At 38.3% G+C, this 18,003-nt stretch overlaps 2 protein-coding genes across 19 annotated transcripts in view; one reads left to right on the forward strand and one right to left on the reverse strand.

The window, feature by feature from the left end:
• Positions 1-614: 614 nt before the first annotated feature.
• On the forward strand, positions 615-7,968 carry LOC141388949 (uncharacterized). Its single transcript, XM_073959774.1, has 5 exons — positions 615-3,805; positions 3,870-4,075; positions 4,143-4,306; positions 7,250-7,394; positions 7,464-7,968. The coding sequence occupies exons 1-5, from the start codon at positions 3,703-3,705 to the stop codon at positions 7,782-7,784; spliced, it is 939 nt and encodes a 312-aa protein (XP_073815875.1). The 5' UTR covers positions 615-3,702; the 3' UTR covers positions 7,785-7,968.
• Positions 7,969-8,153: 185 nt separating this feature from the next.
• Positions 8,154-18,003, reverse strand: part of f-cup (leucine rich repeat containing flyers-cup) — a 42,089-nt gene continuing 32,239 nt past the window's right edge. For all 18 annotated transcript variants that reach the window (XM_073959764.1, XM_073959765.1, XM_073959757.1 and 15 more), the window contains 7 exons: positions 14,343-14,466; positions 14,101-14,270; positions 13,386-13,792; positions 13,072-13,215; positions 12,807-12,995; positions 8,568-8,759; positions 8,154-8,503 (listed from right to left, as the gene is read on the reverse strand). In XM_073959764.1, the coding sequence (XP_073815865.1) occupies positions 8,398-8,503; positions 8,568-8,759; positions 12,807-12,995; positions 13,072-13,215; positions 13,386-13,792; positions 14,101-14,270; positions 14,343-14,466 (1,332 nt within the window). In that variant the 3' untranslated portion in view covers positions 8,154-8,397. The remainder of the gene's footprint in view (positions 8,504-8,567; positions 8,760-12,806; positions 12,996-13,071; positions 13,216-13,385; positions 13,793-14,100; positions 14,271-14,342; positions 14,467-18,003) is intronic.

An 18,003-nucleotide genomic window follows, 5' to 3' on the forward strand; every position in this document is an offset into this window, starting at 1 on the left:
GTTCTATGCACCTGATTGACTCGGGGGGATTGGCTCGTATACTGTTTCCACCATGGGAGTGGCAATATATACCGGAATACCTACTCCGTTTGGTCCGTACGGGGATAGAGACTCGATCTCACTTTTAGAGTAAACTCTTACTTACTTACTCTTACTCTATTGTAAACACTCTTATATTTCAAGAGTAAACCTCTAATAAACCTCGTACTCTCCGAGCACTCAGTTTCAGCTACTTTTTTCCTATCGAGTTGTTAATTGCGACAAAGTTAGCGAAATTGTAGACCATATAAGTCGAAAAACATCATGTTACAAAGTTTTGTGAAAGGATCGCACAAGAAGCGGACGAGGAGGTCTCGTCTACTTTATACACCAGTATGTCCAGTACACACCCATCTCGCTTGAGCTTGACTCTAGTGACCCATAGTGTGAGAGAGTGTGTGAGACTGTCGAGGTAGAGTTGCATAAAGTGTATACACCGCCGATGACTATCTATGCCGCGGCGTTATAAGTCTGACATTATTTCGCTTTTGGAGTGCACTAACTGTCTGGTGATATGGGACCATGAGTTCTGGCATTCCGTCGAATAGGAAATTACCAGGGGAGTACAGCGCTGACAGAGCAAATTGATACCTCCATGTTTTCCACGGTGAACGAAGAATACGAGGAGATTGCCACAGCTCGCCCGACATCATCATTGTGGTACACGGTATGACAAATAGCGTATCCTGGCAGCACGTAATTTTCTTTGGCTCAGACCATCTTCAAGTCATCGTATCCTTTAGCAGAACACAGGACTTCATAACGTCTGACCTCCATTTATTTCTGAACCATCGGAAGGATTCAGAGAATTTACCAATCATCGGTACAGAGAACTGTCCATTTCATACCACATATATGCAGGTCGAATACCAGAAATTAGACCAAATTTTCCAGCTGAGGCGGCCGGAATATCAAGTAAGTGTGATGCGCTTCGTTGTACGAACCTTGAAGGCTCAAGATTTAGAGAACTTACTCTTACCCTTCCTGAACGAAGTGAACGCAGAGAGAGAGAGAGAGCATCCGTGGTCGGATGTGCAGAGGAAGTTGAGGGCCAAAGTATCTAAATTATACCCTTTCCGAAAGAAAGGGTGCTTGTAAAGACACTTTCCAAAAGAAAGGGTGCTTCTAAAGACTCTTTCCGAAGGAAAGGGTGCTTCTAAAGACTCTTTCCGAAGGAAAGGGTGCTTCTTAAGACCCCTTCCGAAAGAAAGTTTGCTTCTAAAGATCCTTTCTGAAAGAAACGGTGCTACTAAACACCCTTTCACAAAGAAAGGGTGCTCCTAAACACCCTTTCACAAAGAAAGCGTGGTTCTAAAGACCCTTTCTGAAAGAAAGCTTGCTTCTAAAGACCGTTTCTGAATGAAAGGGTGTTTCTAAAGACCCATTCCGAAAGAAAAGGTGATTCTAAAGACCTTTTGTGAAAGAAAGGGTGCTTCTAAAGTCCCTTTATGAAAGAATGGGTGTTTCCAAAGAACCTTTCCGAAAGAAGGGGGGCTTCCAAAGACCCTTTCCGAAAGAAGGGGTGCTTCTAAAGACCCCTTCTTAAAGAAAGGGGACTAATAAAACCCTTTCGAAAGAAAGGGGGCTAATAAAACCCTTTTCGAAAGAAAGGGGGCTAATAAAACCCTTTTCGAAAGAAAGGGTGCTTCTAATGACCCTTTGCCCAAGGGTGCTTCTAATGACCCTTTGCCCAAGGGTGCTTCTAAAGACCCTGTCCCAAAGAAAGGGTGCTTCTGAAAACCCTTTCCGAAAGAAAGGATGCTTCGAAAGGCCCCTTCTAAAAGAAAGGGTGCTTCGAAAGACCGTTTCTGAAAGAAAGTGCGTTCTAAAGACCGTTTCTGAATGAAAGGGTGCTTCTAAAGACCCTTTCGGAAAGAAAGGGAGCTTCTAAAGACCCTTTCGGAAAGAAAGGTTGCTTCTAAAGACCCTTTCGGAAAGAAGGGTGCTTCTAAAGACCCTTTCGGAAAGAAAGGGTGCTTCTAAAGACCCTTTCGGAAAGAAAGGTTGCTTCTAAAGACCCTTTCGGAAAGAAAGGGTGCTTCTAAAGACCCTTTCGGAAAGAAAGGTTGCTTCTAAAGACTCTTTCGGAAAGAAAGGGTGCTTCTAAAGACCCTTTCTGAAAAGAGGGGTGCTTCTAAAGACCCTTTCTGAAAGAAAGGGTGCTTCTAAAGACCCTTTCGGAAAGAAAGGTTGCTTCTAAAGACTCTTTCGGAAAGAAAGGGTGCTTCTAAAGACCCTTTCGGAAAGAAAGGTTGCTTCTAAAGACCCTTTCGGAAAGAAAGGGTGCTTCTAAAGACCCTTTTGGAAAGAAAGGGTGCTTCTAAAGACCCTTTTGGAAAGAAAGGGTGCTTCTAAAGACCCTTTTGGAAAGAAAGGGTGCTTCTGAACACCCTTTCCGAAAAAAGTGCTTCTAAAGACCCTTTCGGAAAGAAAGGATCCTTCTAAAGACCATTTCCGGAAGAAAGGGTGCTTCTAAAGATACTTTCCGAAAGAAAGGGTGCTTCTAAAGACACTTTCCGAAAGAGAGGTTGCTTCTAAAGACCCTTTCCGAAATAAAGGGTGCTTCTAAAGACCCTTTCCGAAAGAAAGGTTGCTTCTAAAGACCTTTTCCGATCGAAAGTGTGCTTTTAAAGATCCTTTATGAACGAAAGGGTGCTTCTAAAGATTCTTTCCGAACGAAAAGGTGCTTCGAAAGACCGTTTCCGAAAGTCCCTTTCCGAAGTAAAGCGAGCTACTTAAGACCCTTTCGGAAAGAAATTGTGCTTCTCAAGAACCTTTCTGAAAGAAATGGTGCTTCTAATAGTAAGAAAGACGATGAACCATAGAAACCCATTGTGAATAAGACGGAATTTGTTGTATATCGCCCAGTCATAAAGTGGTAAAGACAGTAATAAACCTGCTGAAGAATAATAAGGCCGCAGGAGCCGATGTTTCACCAGCCGCGCTGTTCAAGAACGGAGGCGACTCGCAGATTAGTAGTATACATACATTAGATAATTAGCATTGTTTTGCAGGAGAAAAAGGTAGCCCATGATTGGAACGTGTCCCGCCAGAAGAACGTAGATACGACTCAAATTATAGGGGTTACTCTGTGTGTTGGCTAGGACATGTCATTAGAATGAACGATGGATGATAAACCCACTACGGGCCGCATGGCAATACACAAGAGAAAGTCGAGATTGACATCAGAACTTGGGACCCAAGTAACGGTACACTGGCTTAAAAGAATGTCCACTAGTCATAGTGCATTTTACTTGCCGCATCTTGTCAACAAAATGTAAGATTTTAGCCAAAGTTTGAGTGTGGTCAAGAGCTCTTTGCTTTTGATAACGTATAACGGTCAATTTTGTGATTTCCTTTAAAACCACCAGTGACCATAATTAGCATTATCCCTTAATTGCGTTTTACATATTTTTCTTTAGAATTTTCATAACCAAATGAGCGTGTAAGGTAATTTAGTGTGCCACCTACCACAACCACCACCATGCAAAAGTTAGTCAAATTGCCCTGCGACATGAAACCATGGTAACAACAAAAAAGGACTGACTAAACTTTGCTTTGGGGCAGTTTATTGTCAGACCACCATTAGGGATAAGAATAGAAAAGATTACGCATAAAATTAAAAAAAATTGAAAGGAAAAGAAAGTTTTTATAAAATTAAGTATGGCTAGTGATGATTCCTGGGTTTTTGATTCGTTGGTGTGTTTTCTACACGGTCCCGTTTGGAATGCACCATTGCAGACATTTATTGAGGAGAAATCGTTGAGTATGTTTGAGTAAAAGGAAAAAAATATATCAGCATATTATTTGCAATAAAACTTTCTTTACAGTTTTTGATCCAAATTTACAACCGGATGAATCAAATCCCGAGGTACAGCGTATCCATGAGGATTACAAAAATCTCGTCGACTATATGTTGGGTAGTTTTATGGAGGAGATGCAAATAACACCGGAACAATTTGAAATGGCCTGTCTGGAGGGTAGGCAACAGCATAAGGATAATCCATTTCAATTTCACCAGGGTCTATTTCAGCAGGTGAGTGACGTACATATTTTGATTTATTATGACGTATTTTGATTTATACATACATATATGTATGTAGATATGGGCTGCCAATGACATCAAGATTTTCATACGCATGATGACTCAACGTAACGTTGAACTGCAGCTACAGGCATTGGATTTGATTGAGAAAAATCAATTGGCTTTATTTCAGCAGAGTGAGAGTTTCGATAGTCCAAGTGAAAGTGGCCGTCAGTCACAAAAGTAAGTACTGCAAATACTAGGATGATTATTTTCCATAGATGATGTTTTCCTATAGAAAATATTAACCGGATAATGGTTTCTTATAGAAAGGGTGCTTCTAAAGACCCTTTCGGAATGAAAGGGTGCTTGTAAAGATCCTTTCCGAAAGAAAGGGTGCTTGTAAAAATTCTTTCCGAAAGAAAGGGTGCTCCTAAAGACCCTTTCCGAAAGAAAGGATGCTTCTAAAGAAAAATATTATTCGGATAATGGTTTCCTATAGAAAATTTTATCCGGATAAGGGTTTCTTATAGAAAATATCCAGATAATGGATTGCTATAGAAAATAGTATCCAGATAATGTGTTCCTATAGAAAATATTTTCGGGATATTGGATTCCTATAGAAAATATTATCCGGATAATGTATTCTATATAAAATATTATTCGGATAATGGTTTCCTATAGAAAATACTGTATGCATAATATTTTCCTATAGAATATATTATCTGGATAATGCTTTCCTATAGAAAACACTATCCGCATAATGCGTTCCTATAGAAAAATTTATCCGGATAAAGTTTTTCCAAAAGAAAATATTATCGGTATAATGTTTTCCTATAGAAAATATTTTCCGGATAATGTTTTTCTATAGAAAATATTATCCGGATAATGGTTTCTTATATGAAATATTATCCGGATAATAGTTTAGTATAAAAAATATTATCCGGATAATGATTTCCTATAGAAAATATTATTCGGATAATGGTTTCCTATAGAAAATATTATCCGGATAATTGTTTCGTATAGAAAATATTATCCGGATAATGGTTTCGTATAAAAAATATTATTCGGATAATGGTTTCCTATAGAAAATATTATCCGGATAATTGTTTCGTATAGAAAATATTATCCGGATAATGGTTTCGTATAAAACATATTATCCGGATGATGGTTTCCTATGTGAAATATTATCCGGATAATTGTTTCCTACAGAAAATATTATTCGGATAATGGTTTTTTATAAAAACTATTATCCGGATAATAGTTTCGTATAGAAAATATTATCCGGATAATGGTTTCGCATAATAATATTATCCAGATAATGATTTCCTGTTTTTCTATAGTAATTATTATACGGATAATGTTTTCATAAAGAAAGTGTTATCTGGTTTATTTTCTCCTGGAAAAAATATTATCCAAATAATGTTTTCCTATGGAATATTTTATCCGTATAATGTTTTTATGTAGTAAGTATTGTCCGCATTATGTTTTCCTATAGAGAATATTATCCGCATAAAATTTTCCTAAAAAAATGTTCTCCGGATAATTTTTTGCCAATAGAAATATTATCCAAATAATTTATTCCTATAGAAAATATTATCCGGAAAAAGTTTTCCTGTAGAACCTTTTATCTCGATAAAGTTTTCCTATGGTTGATAATATCCGGATAAATGTTTCTTATAGAAAATTTTATCCGGATAATGTTTTTTCTATAGAAAATATTATCCACATAATGTTTTCCTATAGAAAATATTATCAGCGTAATTTTTTCTTATAGAAAATGTTATTAGGATAATGTTTTCAATGGAAAATATCACCTGTATATTTTATTTCTACAGCAATATTATCCGGGTAATGTATTCCTTTAAAAAATATTATCCGAATAATGTTTTCCTACAGAAATTATTATCCTGGTAGGGTTTTTCTATAGAGAATATTATCCGTACAATGTTTTCCTATAGAAAACATTATTCGGATAATGCTTTCCTATACAAAATATGTTCCGGATAATATTATCATACGGCAAATATTGTCTGGATAATGTTATCCTATAGAAAGTAATATCTGGATAATGGTTTCCTATAGAAAATAATATCCGGAAAATGTTTTCCTTTAGAACATATTATCTGGATAAGGTCTTCCTATAGAAAGTACTTTTCGGATAAGATTTTTCTACAGGAAAATATTATCTGGATAATGTTTTCCCATAAAAAATATTATCCGCATAGTGTTTTCATATAGAAAATATTATCCGCATAATATTTTCCTATAGTAAATATTATCAGGATAATATTTTCCTATAGTAAATATTATCAGGATAATTCCTATAGAAAATAATATCCGGATAATGGTTTACTATAGAAAATATTATCCGGAAAATGTTTTCCTTTACAGCATGTTATCTGGATATTGTTTTCCTATAGAAAATATTTTTCGGATAAGATTTTTCTATAGAAAATATTATCCGGATAATGTCATTCTGTAGAGAATATTATCCTTATAATGTTTTCCTTTAGAAAATGTTATCCGCATAATGTTCTCCTATAGAAAATATTATCCGCATAATATTTTCCTATAGAAAATATTATCTGGATAATGGTTCCTATAGAAAAGATCATCCGCATAGTGTTTTCATATAGAAATATTATCCGCATAATATTTTCCTATAGAAAATATTATCTGGATAATGTTTTCCCATAGAAAATATTATCCGCCTAGTGTTTTCATATAGACAATATTATCCGCATAATATTTTCCTATAGAAAATATTATCAGGATAATGTTTTCCTATGGAAAATATTATCCGCAAAATGTATTCCTATAGAAAATATTATCCGCATAATATTTTCATATCGAAAATATTATCTAGATAATGTTTTCCTATAGAAAATATTATCTGCATAATGTTTTTCCATAGAAAAATTATCTGGATAATGTTTTCCTATAGAAAATATTATCCGCATAACGTATTCCTACAGAAAATATTATCCGCATAATGTTTTCCTGTAGCAAATTTTATCTGTATAATGTTTTCCTATAGAAAATTTTATCCGTTTAATCTTTTCTTATTGAAAATATTATCCATATAATGTTTTTTATATAAAAAATATTATCCGCATAACGTATTCCTATAGAAAATATTATCCAGAAAATGTCGGAATAATTTTTTTTCTAAAATTTTTACAGTGAAGTGGAAAATTTCATTGCTAAATCTGTGGACAAGGAAATGGAAACCCCAGAAGCATCGGTGACGCCAGAACCAAATGCCACCGAACAAGATGTCAGTGAAAAGTTTGAACGTTTAAATTTATTTTTTGAAAAGAATCAACAGGTTGTACGGATGAAAACAATCCATTTAAAAAAGATTTATAATTTTCTATTCCCTCCTCCTCTCCCTCAGGTTAATCCGGATGAAATGATAACACGCCAGGAATATCTGCGCGAACAACGTGATAAAATTATCGAATTGAAAAAGAAAACCAGGGCCAAACAGTTACAAGAGACCGTTGCTAAATCATTGAGTTCGGCAGCTGCCGCAGGAACATCAGCATCTAAAAATGCTCGACCATCATCGGCACAAGTTGCCCAAAAGCTTTTGGAAAATGTTTCCAAACCAAATGCTGTTTTAGAAAAACCTGAAGAAGTGGAGACCGATTCGGCTTTGCAGTTGAGAAAGACATTGGCAAAACGTTTAAAGGCCGAAGTTGTGGAACACAATTAAATTACAACGAGCTTTATAATGACGTCACTAAGTAAATTACTCGAGAATGTATTTTTCATTAAATGAAACAAATCCTTAAAGACACTTACACATATAAATTTTAATTAATTTAAACAAACCTTTGCATAATGCAGTCCTAAAATAAAAAAAATATTTTTTCAATTTATTGATGTGAGCAAACAAATAATATTTGTTGTTGGTTTTATTTTGATGGGAATGTTTTTTTTATTCTTTGAAGAATATAACTGTTGTGAATCTGTAGCCATGAATTATGATTTAGGTCCACGTTTCAAAATCCCTTATATAGGTTGTATTTCTTAAAACCTCCCCTCACCATTTGCCATAACCTCACAATTGAAACTCCAGATGTAATGGTGATTATGACTAGCTTTTTTGGCAAATCAATTTTGTATTCATTTTTCGTTCTATGTTTTAAACAGAAAAACAACTATTCAAAAATAATCGATTATACAAAATATATGCAATTGCAAATAAATGTTTTAAATAAATTCTATGATAAGCTGCTCTCTATCTCCTGTTTCATGTTTTGTGCTGCCCTGTTTCTGTGGTTAGGTTTGATGCGTTTAGTGTTATTGTGCGCCTTTGATACATTTTAAACCGGAATACGATCCCGCAAATAGGACATTATGGCTTCTGTTCCTCTTTCCAGTGTTTGGTGGCGTGGTAGTTTAAATGGATTTCCTATAATTTCCAGGGTTCTGCAAAGATTTGAACGATCTTAGTTTAGAATTATCTCTTGAGTATGAGTACGAAAACACTTACGTTATATTTTTCAAATTTCCCAAAATTGGTGGCACATGGTCTATGTCATTGTTACGCAGATCTAAAATTGCTAAACGTTTTAGGGCACCTAATCCTTCGCTGCTGGCATCTATTGACTTGATGCGATTGTCACGAGCCAGCAGGATTTCTAATCCTTTCAAATCATAAACACACTTTGGTAAAACTTCGAATCTGGAAGTAAAAGAGAAAAGTTGTTACCGTTAAGATTGAAATTGCGAGAATATTTATAGACAGTCTACTATATAGACGAGTTGAAGAGAGTCTTTATAGACGAGCTGAAGGGAGTTTTTATAGACAAGATGAAGGGAGTCTTTATAGACGAGGTGAAGGGATTTTTTTATAGACGAGCTGAAAGGAGTCTTTATAGACGAGGTGAAGGGAGTCTTTATAGACGAGCTGAAGTGATTCTTTATAAATGAGCTGAAAGGAGTCTTTATAGGCGAATGGGCAGGGAGTCTATACTGAAGAGTCAGAAGCGAGTCTTTATAGACGAGCTGAAGGGAGTCTTTTAAGACAATCAAAAGGGGGTTTTATAGACGAGAGTAAAGCAGGTCTTTATAGACGAGCCTGGAGACAGTCTTCATAGACGAGTCTTTATAAACGAGCTGAAGAGAGTATCTATAGACGAGCTGAAGGGAAACGAGTTAGGAGGAAGTCTTTATAGACGAGCTATGGGGGAGTCTTTATAGACGAATCTGGAGGGAGTCTTTATAGACGAGCTAGAAGGGAATTTTTTAGACGAGTCAGAAGGGAGTCTTTATAGACTAATCAGGATGGAGTCTTTACAGGCGAGCCAGAAGGAAGTTTTTATAAACGAGCCAGAAGAGAGTCATTGTAGACAAGTCAGGAGGGAGGCTTTATAGACGAGTCAGAAGAAGGTAATTTTTTTTGCATGAGTCTGGAGGAATTCTTTATAGACGAGCTGTAGAAAGTCTCTATAGACGAGTTGAAGAGGGTCTCTATATACCACCTGACGAGAGTCCTTAGAAACTAGTCAGGAGATAGTTTTTAAAACGAGCCAGGAAGAAGTCTTTGCATTAAACCTGAACGTGTTGTTTGCGAACGAGCTGAAGAGAGTCATTAAAAACGACCTGAAGGGAGTCTCTATAGCCAAGCACGGCGGCGGGTTTTTCGATAACCGAGTGATCCAGAACAACACAACACCTTTGTTCCGTTCAGCGTCTGCCATCTCAACTAACACATGTTTGTACTCTTATCGGTTTTCTGGAATGCCTGCTTCCGATTCTTTTGGTCCGTGCCGGGACTGAAGAAACCCCAGGACCAATTTGGATGTGTTCAGTTTGTCACAGTCTGTTCAATATAGACCTATATCGCTTGAGACTGGTTCTAATGATCCGTACATGTAATGTATGGATTAGCAGTCAGCAGCAAATAAATAGCTGTACTCCAGGTCAGGTTATAGGCCCAACATTTGCCCGCTTTTGGAATGGGAGAATTTAATGCTCATCATAAGTTGTGGAATTCTGTCCTCGGAAACGACCAGAGTGGTATAGTGCTGGCTGATAGCTCTACGTTTTGCACGGTCAATGAGGACTCCCCTACCAGAAATAGAAGAGAGTGTCATAGTTCGCCAGGCAAAACCATGGTATAGCCGGGTCTGACAAATGACGTCACCTGGCAACCCGTCGCTTCTTTTGGATCAGACCCTATCCTCGCAATTGTCTCCATCAGCAGGCCGCCCGATTTCATCACATCTGTGCACATCGCGACATCATCACTGCTGTAGCCACTCTCCATATGTCTGCTGGTTGAATACCCGAAGAGAGGGCAAACATCACAGCAGAGGCGACGGGATTAGCAAATCAGCGTGATGAACTTCGTCGTGCCAACCCCAGTGACCTCAGAGTCTGGAAGCTGACACTGGAAGTTAACAGGTTGATTGCTGAGCATAAGCGGAACATGTGTTTAAATCATCTGAAGAGTTGCATCCATGGAGATGGAATAAGTGAATTGTGGGCAACGGTTAAGTCACTCTAGAACCCTGGAAAGAAGGAAGATAGGGCCCAAGTTATATTTGGCGACGTTACGCTCACGGATCCGAAGAGGTAAGCAAGTTATTTCAATCGTGAGTTTGTCGAGTACCCCGAAGAGAAGAGTACTACGTCGCATCAGATCTCTTCCTGTTGAGGATAAACCACTACAATTTAAAATGATGTTGATAATGTCGCCTGAAACTCTTAATAAACCAAATCGTTGGGCTCTGATGAAATCTCCATGGTAATGCTGAAACCGCTGGATGTGCCGGGAGTCGAGTATCTCACCTAAGTTCTCAAACTGTCGATAACCAATCACATCGTTCCCGAAGTCTGGAGAATGGGCAAGGTGGTCCCTTGCACAGACCGACTTCGCTTTTGTCGCCCGTAACAAAGACCCTTGAGGCTTTAAGGCCTCGACATAAGCATGGCATTCTTGCTTAAGTCATATCTGGTAAATGACTAAAGACCAAGTTCGACCTAAAAAAAATATTTCAGAATCACATTTGAATTAGGTAGTCCTCCCAACGTCATAAATAGCTATCCAGATGCCAATCATTAGCATGGGTTCCCTAAGCAGCATAGCACGACAACAGCGCTGCACGCCATATCCACACTTATTAGTCGAGGACTCAATCAGACCAAGCCGTGTGATAGAACAGTGATGGTGGCACTTGCCTTGTCAAAAGCTCCACTCTGTTTGAGGACATTGACCGGACTACCCTCCGAACAAGTTTCAAAGAAAGTATATGTGTGGACGCCAAGAGTGAAACAGGAGGTTCCTCGCGTTGGGCTGATATCTCCTGAACTGTTTGACCTCATTCCTCCAGACGGCATTGAGATCGTAATGCATGCGGATGATTGTACGATCTTGGCGTGAGGTACCTTCCTGGATGTCACTTGTGAAAGGTTGAACTTCTATTTGACTGTTCTTACCACCTCTTCCCACGCGAGGAATATGCAAATATCCGCCAATAAATCGGCCACTCTGTTCAGCACATGAACGGTAGAGTTGAGAACTGAGTTAAATGTCAAGGTCGATGGTAACAGAATTCCGACAACAAACTATGCAAAATTCTAGGAATCACATTCGACAGCATGTTCATGTCGTCCACGTAGATCACAGATGTCTGCGACAAGCTGAGATTCTTTCATCAAGGTCCTCACGTCTCTAGCCGGCAGTAGAGTTGGGCAATCTAGTTCCCGGAGCGGATCGATCCTTCTAGTTCCTTTTCCCAAAGGAACTAGTTTCTTAATATAGTTACATAGTTCCAAATAGTTCCGAGACCAATATAGTTCAACGAATCTTTCTCTTTCATCGTTCTTTTCGTTCCAAATAGTTCCGAGACCGAAATAGTTCAACGAATCTTCCTCTTTCGTCGTTCTTTTTTGTTTTGTTTCCTTTGTTCCAAATAGTTCCGAGACCGAAATGTTTTCATGCTTTGGTGGATGAATGACATAAAAATAAATAAATTGCAGCGAAAAAACAGCAAGGACGAATGATCGACGTAGGCTTTAAATTGAAGGAACGAGAAGAACGAAAGGAACTATATAAATGCAAGAGCCGGATATAGTTCCAATATTTCCTTGTCCGGAATAGTTCCATGGGACTAGTTCGTTCCGGAACTACACAACTCTAGCCGGCAGCACTTGGGGTGCAGATAAAGAAGCCTTGTTGATCACATATAACGCGGTAGGCCGTGGTATGTAGTAAGCTATGCGGCTACAGTATGGTCCGTGCAACGCGATATAAAGATTTTGAAACCTGTCCCCATGTCTTCAGTCGGCCATCTACATTAGCAGACAAAGATTCTTCCGGAATAGCAACACAATGGCTTGTTTTCGTTGCAGTACACGCTCGATTGTTATGGTGGAATCCATTCTAATCATCACAAGGGGGATTGGACGTCCCCTCCCCCACCAAAGCAATTCAGGGGGGATCTAAAAAGAGAGGTTCAACGTTACAAGAGAGAATCCCTAGATCTAAAGGCCTATTAAGATATCTGTGAAAATGCGGTCCTCGGAGAATATCGCAGCTGAGGAGCGTCAGCTGAGTAGTTTTGACTAAACTACGCTCGGGATGGTGAAGCCGTCTAAATTCCTATAGGGAAAGGATCAATGACACCGTGTAAAACATCAGGTCCACACAACGAGCTAAAGGTAGTCTTTTAGACGAGCTGGAGGGAGTCTTTATAGACGGACAGAAAGGAGAATTTTGTCTTACCTATTATTCGATATATTCAGCTCTCGCAAAGTTACCAAAACGCCAAATTCGTCAGGTAAATCTTGTAGATTGTTGCAGGATAGATTGACCAATGACAGACGGGTAAATTGTGATATAAATGAAGGCACATGACTGATCAGGTTATTGGCGAATACCAGTTCAGAGCAGCAATCTTTCATTTCCACTAGCCTAAGGGAGGACGGAAGGGGAGATATAGAGAGAGAAGTTTAGATCAATAACAAAATTCATTATGATTTTCACTTACCCCTCCGGTAGCGTGGTAAAACGATTTTTCGATAAATCAACAATATTGACATGTTCATTACAGGCGGTTTCAAAAACTTCGCGGGGTACTTCACTAAGTTGTTGCATTGTTACCGTAAGGCAACGGGTTTTATGGAGTTTGTACCTAAAAAGAAAGCGAAATATTAAATGTGAGGTCACATAAAAAATCAATCAAAGTCTCGGACCAATTTTAATTAGGGTAGTTTGAAAGAGATTCTAATAAAAAACTCCATAGCTTTCTTTTGAAAACACATATCTTTAACCTTAGCTTCGTAAAGTCATTTTATCACTCACCTATCTGGAAATATGGAGTTCTCTTCCTCAAAACTCAAGCCACGCCTTGGACTATTCAAACCATCTGCACCCATGCTGCCCGTCAATGACGACGATGAATTGGAAGCTTTCACCGCCGCTTCTAGACCAGCTTGACGATCACGTAAAGTTTTCAAAATACGTATCGTACCACACTGTAATATATCACGTCGTATTGATTTGATTGGATTACCCTCCACTTGCAGACTAACCAAATGAGCCAGGGAAGCCAAGGAATAGGGTAAATTTGTTACCGAATTATTTGATATATCGAAGCGTGTTAGATTTTGCAGCAGAGAAACTTCATCGGGTATTTCGGTGATTTTATTATCTCTCAAATCGACAATTTTCAAATGTGGCAAATGTGAGCAGAGCTTCTTTGGTATTTTCTGAAATAAAAAAAATCAAAATATTTTGAAAGTAGTTTTTGGGGTTATAGTACGAAATAGGGTGGTGGCGTTAAGAAGGAAATACATGAAAAAATCGTAAAAGGATTAAGAAAGAATAAATATCGGCGTTTTCCCTTTATTCTTTTACATTTTAAGCCAACCGTGATTTATGCGATAAATGTCAATGGTGGTTATTCTGAACGTAAATTCCCTGTGAGTTTTCTCACTTTCTCTTTTAAGTTGAAACGACGGAAAAACAAAACTCACGAGAAAGTTTCGTTCAGAATAACCCCCCAATATCAACATACCTCAATAAAATTATTCGATATATGCAGTTCCTGTAAATCGCAACCATCGAAATCCGGCAACTCCTTGATATCGTTGTGTTGAGCATATAAACATTGTAACTTTCGCAGGCTACCCATATCTTCGGGTAATGCAATCAAATCGTTATGCATCAGATCCAGCTTTTGCAGAGCTATTAAAAATGGATGAGGGATATTATTAGTTGGCGGGAAGTGTGTCCATTTCCGAAATTTATTCAACTTACAACGCATATTCACCAAATCCGGCGGTAATTCTTTTATATGATTATAGGCTAGTAGAAGCGTTGTTAGACGCACCAAAAAACCAATACCACCAGGTAAAGAGTTAAGTTCATTATTTGATACATCCTTTTGTTGTGGGCGAAGGAAGGAAGGAAATGGGGTTAAATGTTAATGTTATAAAAAATATTATGTTTTAATTAGAATTAAACTATAGTGTTATAACAAACTTATGTTCGAAGGTGTTAATTACACTGTGCGACAACAAAAAATTACAAGGAAAACGGAGCAGATTATGAAAGTAGAGCTAAAAATATGAGACACGTATATCGGCGTTTTTAAAGTTTACATCGGAAAGTAACCAAAGTAGGCGGGGCATGTTCCGCCTATGATCACATTTTAAAGGAGTTTTAGAAAGATTTTTGAAAAAGCACCAAAAAGACCTTTTTGATGAACCACCTCCTTTGTAAAGTTGCCGAAGACACTATATACCTAAAATGCAAGGATTCCACAATATCTTAACTCGAATATTTCGAAAAAACTAGAATTGGCGGAACTTGCCCCGCCTACTTTGGTTACTTTACGATGTAAACATTAAAAACGCCGATACACGTGTCTCATATTTTTAGCTCTACTTTCATAATCCATTCGTGTTTTCCCATCATTTTGAAAAAAAAATGAATTTTGTAGCACAGTGTTATCAACTATCGTGGGTCCGTTTTTTATTATTCATGCATTAATCATAAGAAAGACTCACATGAGTCTCATTCATCCAACATTTAGCGAAAATAGAGCAAAACTGCTGCGCAGGCGAAATGAGTAGTTCAACCATTCAACTAAAGTCAAGGGAACTAGTTCCCCGATACAGGATGCAACTGAGGAAAAAAACTATGTCGGCTAACTTAGTTCACAATTTGAATTTACCTCGTAAATTGGGAGTCTAATGACATGAAGGCTTACCGCAGGTCGGTCCTTTTTCTAAGGAAGTTCATGGGTAGGGATGTCTTCTCTTTCGCTATGAGAGAAAATAAGTTAATGCGAATCAGGGTTCAATGTGTAAGTTAGAGATATACGCCCTCAACTACATAAGATGAACATCTCAGACAAGTGAGCAAAGGCTATAGTCGGGACGGGGCCGACCATGTGATACCCTACACCACTACCCCTGTGTATAAGCTTTTTACTTGTAAACATTTCTTTTAGGGAATATAATCCGACTACCACCAAAAATAATATGCCTCTTTCTCTCTTGGACCCCCATAAGCAACCAAACTTTCGTGACCATCCGATCAAAATTACGACCTGTATCTTGATTGCAAAAAATGGAAGAATTGGATGCATTACCGACTATTGTGGTATCTCCCTTGTTTGACCACCTTCGCCAACCTGCTTTACACGAATGTAAAGGTAATATTTTCTTCTTCTATTAACAGGTTTTGCCGTTGGAATATCCCTAGTAGAAGCCAATATATTCACAAAGAATAAAACTTTGAAGTTGTCTCCAAATGAGTTTTTCCCCATTCCAACCCCTAAATATTATCCGACTATCACCAAAATCAATAGGCTTCTTCCTCTGTGGGACCCGCATCAACTCCCAAAAACTCGTGACGATCCGATCAAAATTGCAACCTGTAGCGTGATTACAAAATAATCGGAAAATGGGATGCATTATCGACTATTGACATATCTCTGCTATTTGACCATCTACGACAACCTAATTTACATCGCTGGAAAGGTGATATTTTCTACTTTCCTCGCCAGGTTTTGCTTTTGATATACCTCTTAAAGAAACAGAGATATTGGCTTTGAAATAAAATGTTGACCTTTCTCCAAAAAAGTGTTTACCCATTCCGACCCCTGAATATTATCCGACCATCATAAAAATCAGTAGGCTTCTTCCTCTGTGGGACCCCCATTAACCCCCAAAATTTCGTGACGATCCGATCAAACTTGCGACCTGTAGCGTAATTACAAAAAAATCGGAAAATGGGATGCATTATCGACTATTGCCATATCTCTGCTATTTGACCACCTACGACAACCTACTTTACATCGTTGTAAAGGTGATATTTTCTACTTTCCTGGCCAGGTTTTGCTTTTGATATACCTCTTAAAGAAACTGAGATATTGGCTTTGAAATAAAATGTTGACTTTTCTCCAAATAAGTGTTTGCCCATTCCGACCCCTAAATATTATCCGACCATCACCAAAATCAATAGGCTTCTTCATCTGTGAGACCCCCATTAACCCTAAAATTTTCGTGACGATCCGATCAAAATTGCGACCTCTAGCGTGATTTCCAAAAAAATAGAAAAATGGGATGTATTACCGACTATTGCGATATCTCCGTTATTTGGTTACTTACGCCGACCTAGTTTGCATCATTGTAAAGACGGGATCTTTTACTTTCATAGTCAGGCTTTGCTTTTGGAAAATTTTCAACCAAAGCTGTAATATTCGTCAATATAATTAAAATCGCAAAAATGAAAATTGGGGTTTTATTTGCTACTATTGTGATATCTTCGTTGTTTGATCACCTACGAGCAGCTACTTTACATCATTAGAAAGGTGATATTCTCTGCTTCCATTGTCAGGTTTTGCTTTTGATATACCCCATATAGAAGCTGAGATATTCGCTTTGGAAAAAACGTTGTCTTTTTATCCACCTAAGTTTTTTGCCCTTTTCGACCCCTAAATATTATCCGACCATCGCCAAAATCAATAGGCTTCTTCCCCTCCGGGACCCCCATCAACATCCAAAATTTCGTGACGATCCGATCAAAATTGCGACCTGTAGCGTGATTTAGATGGACAGACGGACAGACGGACGGACGGACGGACTGACGGACGGATACACATAGCCAGATCGACTCAGCTTGTCGAGACATTCATTTTGGTATATACAGGTGTGGGTCTACGACCATTATTTCGATGCGTTACAAACTTTTTGTCCAAAACCAACTTATAATACCCTCCCCACATAGTGGTGTAGGGTATAATAATCTCCCAGGGTATAAGTCCGATACATTGGTTATGCCAATGTATACGTTCGATACTTTGTTTCCCCTTCTGCAGCATTCCAATTACCCACGCTAATTGACCGCTCTTACGAGACCTATGGGGATATCTTCTCTGCACTTCTTCCAGGAGTCTTATTCGCCTAGTTCGGATTGTAGGAGAGAGTTCGTTCTTTTCTACTACCTCTCCTGGAAGCCTTATTCGCATAGTTCGGATGCAGAGGGACCCTTTCCAATGATGCAGTCGTACTTGATGACACGGATTTGTTAACGATATTCTGCCCACCGGCAACTCACTTGCTATTTAACTATCGAAGGAGTCACACTAATATTGCAATCGTTTCGTAGCGTCACATACAAAAGGTAACCGTTTCTTATTCTACGAAACTCACTTTTACCACCAATAAATCGAAAATATTTGAAACTGATACAATTGTTTGTTTTGTCTTTTATTTCTTCTCTTTTCATCCCTGAGCTATCGACGGTCAGTGGTACCACGCCAACACCCATTGTGTCTCCAACTTCGTCGTCAGACAAGACGCCCCCGCGGAAGATAAGACGCAGCCGCAGTCTCCCCAACAACAAGAAACGCAGCATCTAACACCGCAAGTTGTTGTTCAGCGACCCGGAAATGCATCTTTCGTGCAAT

The sequence above is a fragment of the Musca autumnalis genome, unplaced genomic scaffold, assembly GCF_047663935.1.
Source record: "Musca autumnalis isolate F117 unplaced genomic scaffold, ASM4766393v1 scaffold_1, whole genome shotgun sequence".
NCBI lineage: Eukaryota > Metazoa > Arthropoda > Insecta > Diptera > Muscidae > Musca > Musca autumnalis.

What these genes read in the sequence shown, in the direction of transcription:
- LOC141388949 (XM_073959774.1), top strand. Translation starts at nt 3,703, where the DNA reads ATGGCTAGTGATGATTCCTGGGTTTTTGATTCGTTGGTGTGTTTTCTA. An exon ending in ACCAGGGTCTATTTCAGCAG is followed by an intron (nt 4,076 to 4,142) that starts GTGAGTGACGTA and finishes ATATGTATGTAG; the next exon opens with ATATGGGCTGCCAATGACAT. An exon ending in AGTGGCCGTCAGTCACAAAA is followed by an intron (nt 4,307 to 7,249) that starts GTAAGTACTGCA and finishes AAATTTTTACAG; the next exon opens with TGAAGTGGAAAATTTCATTG.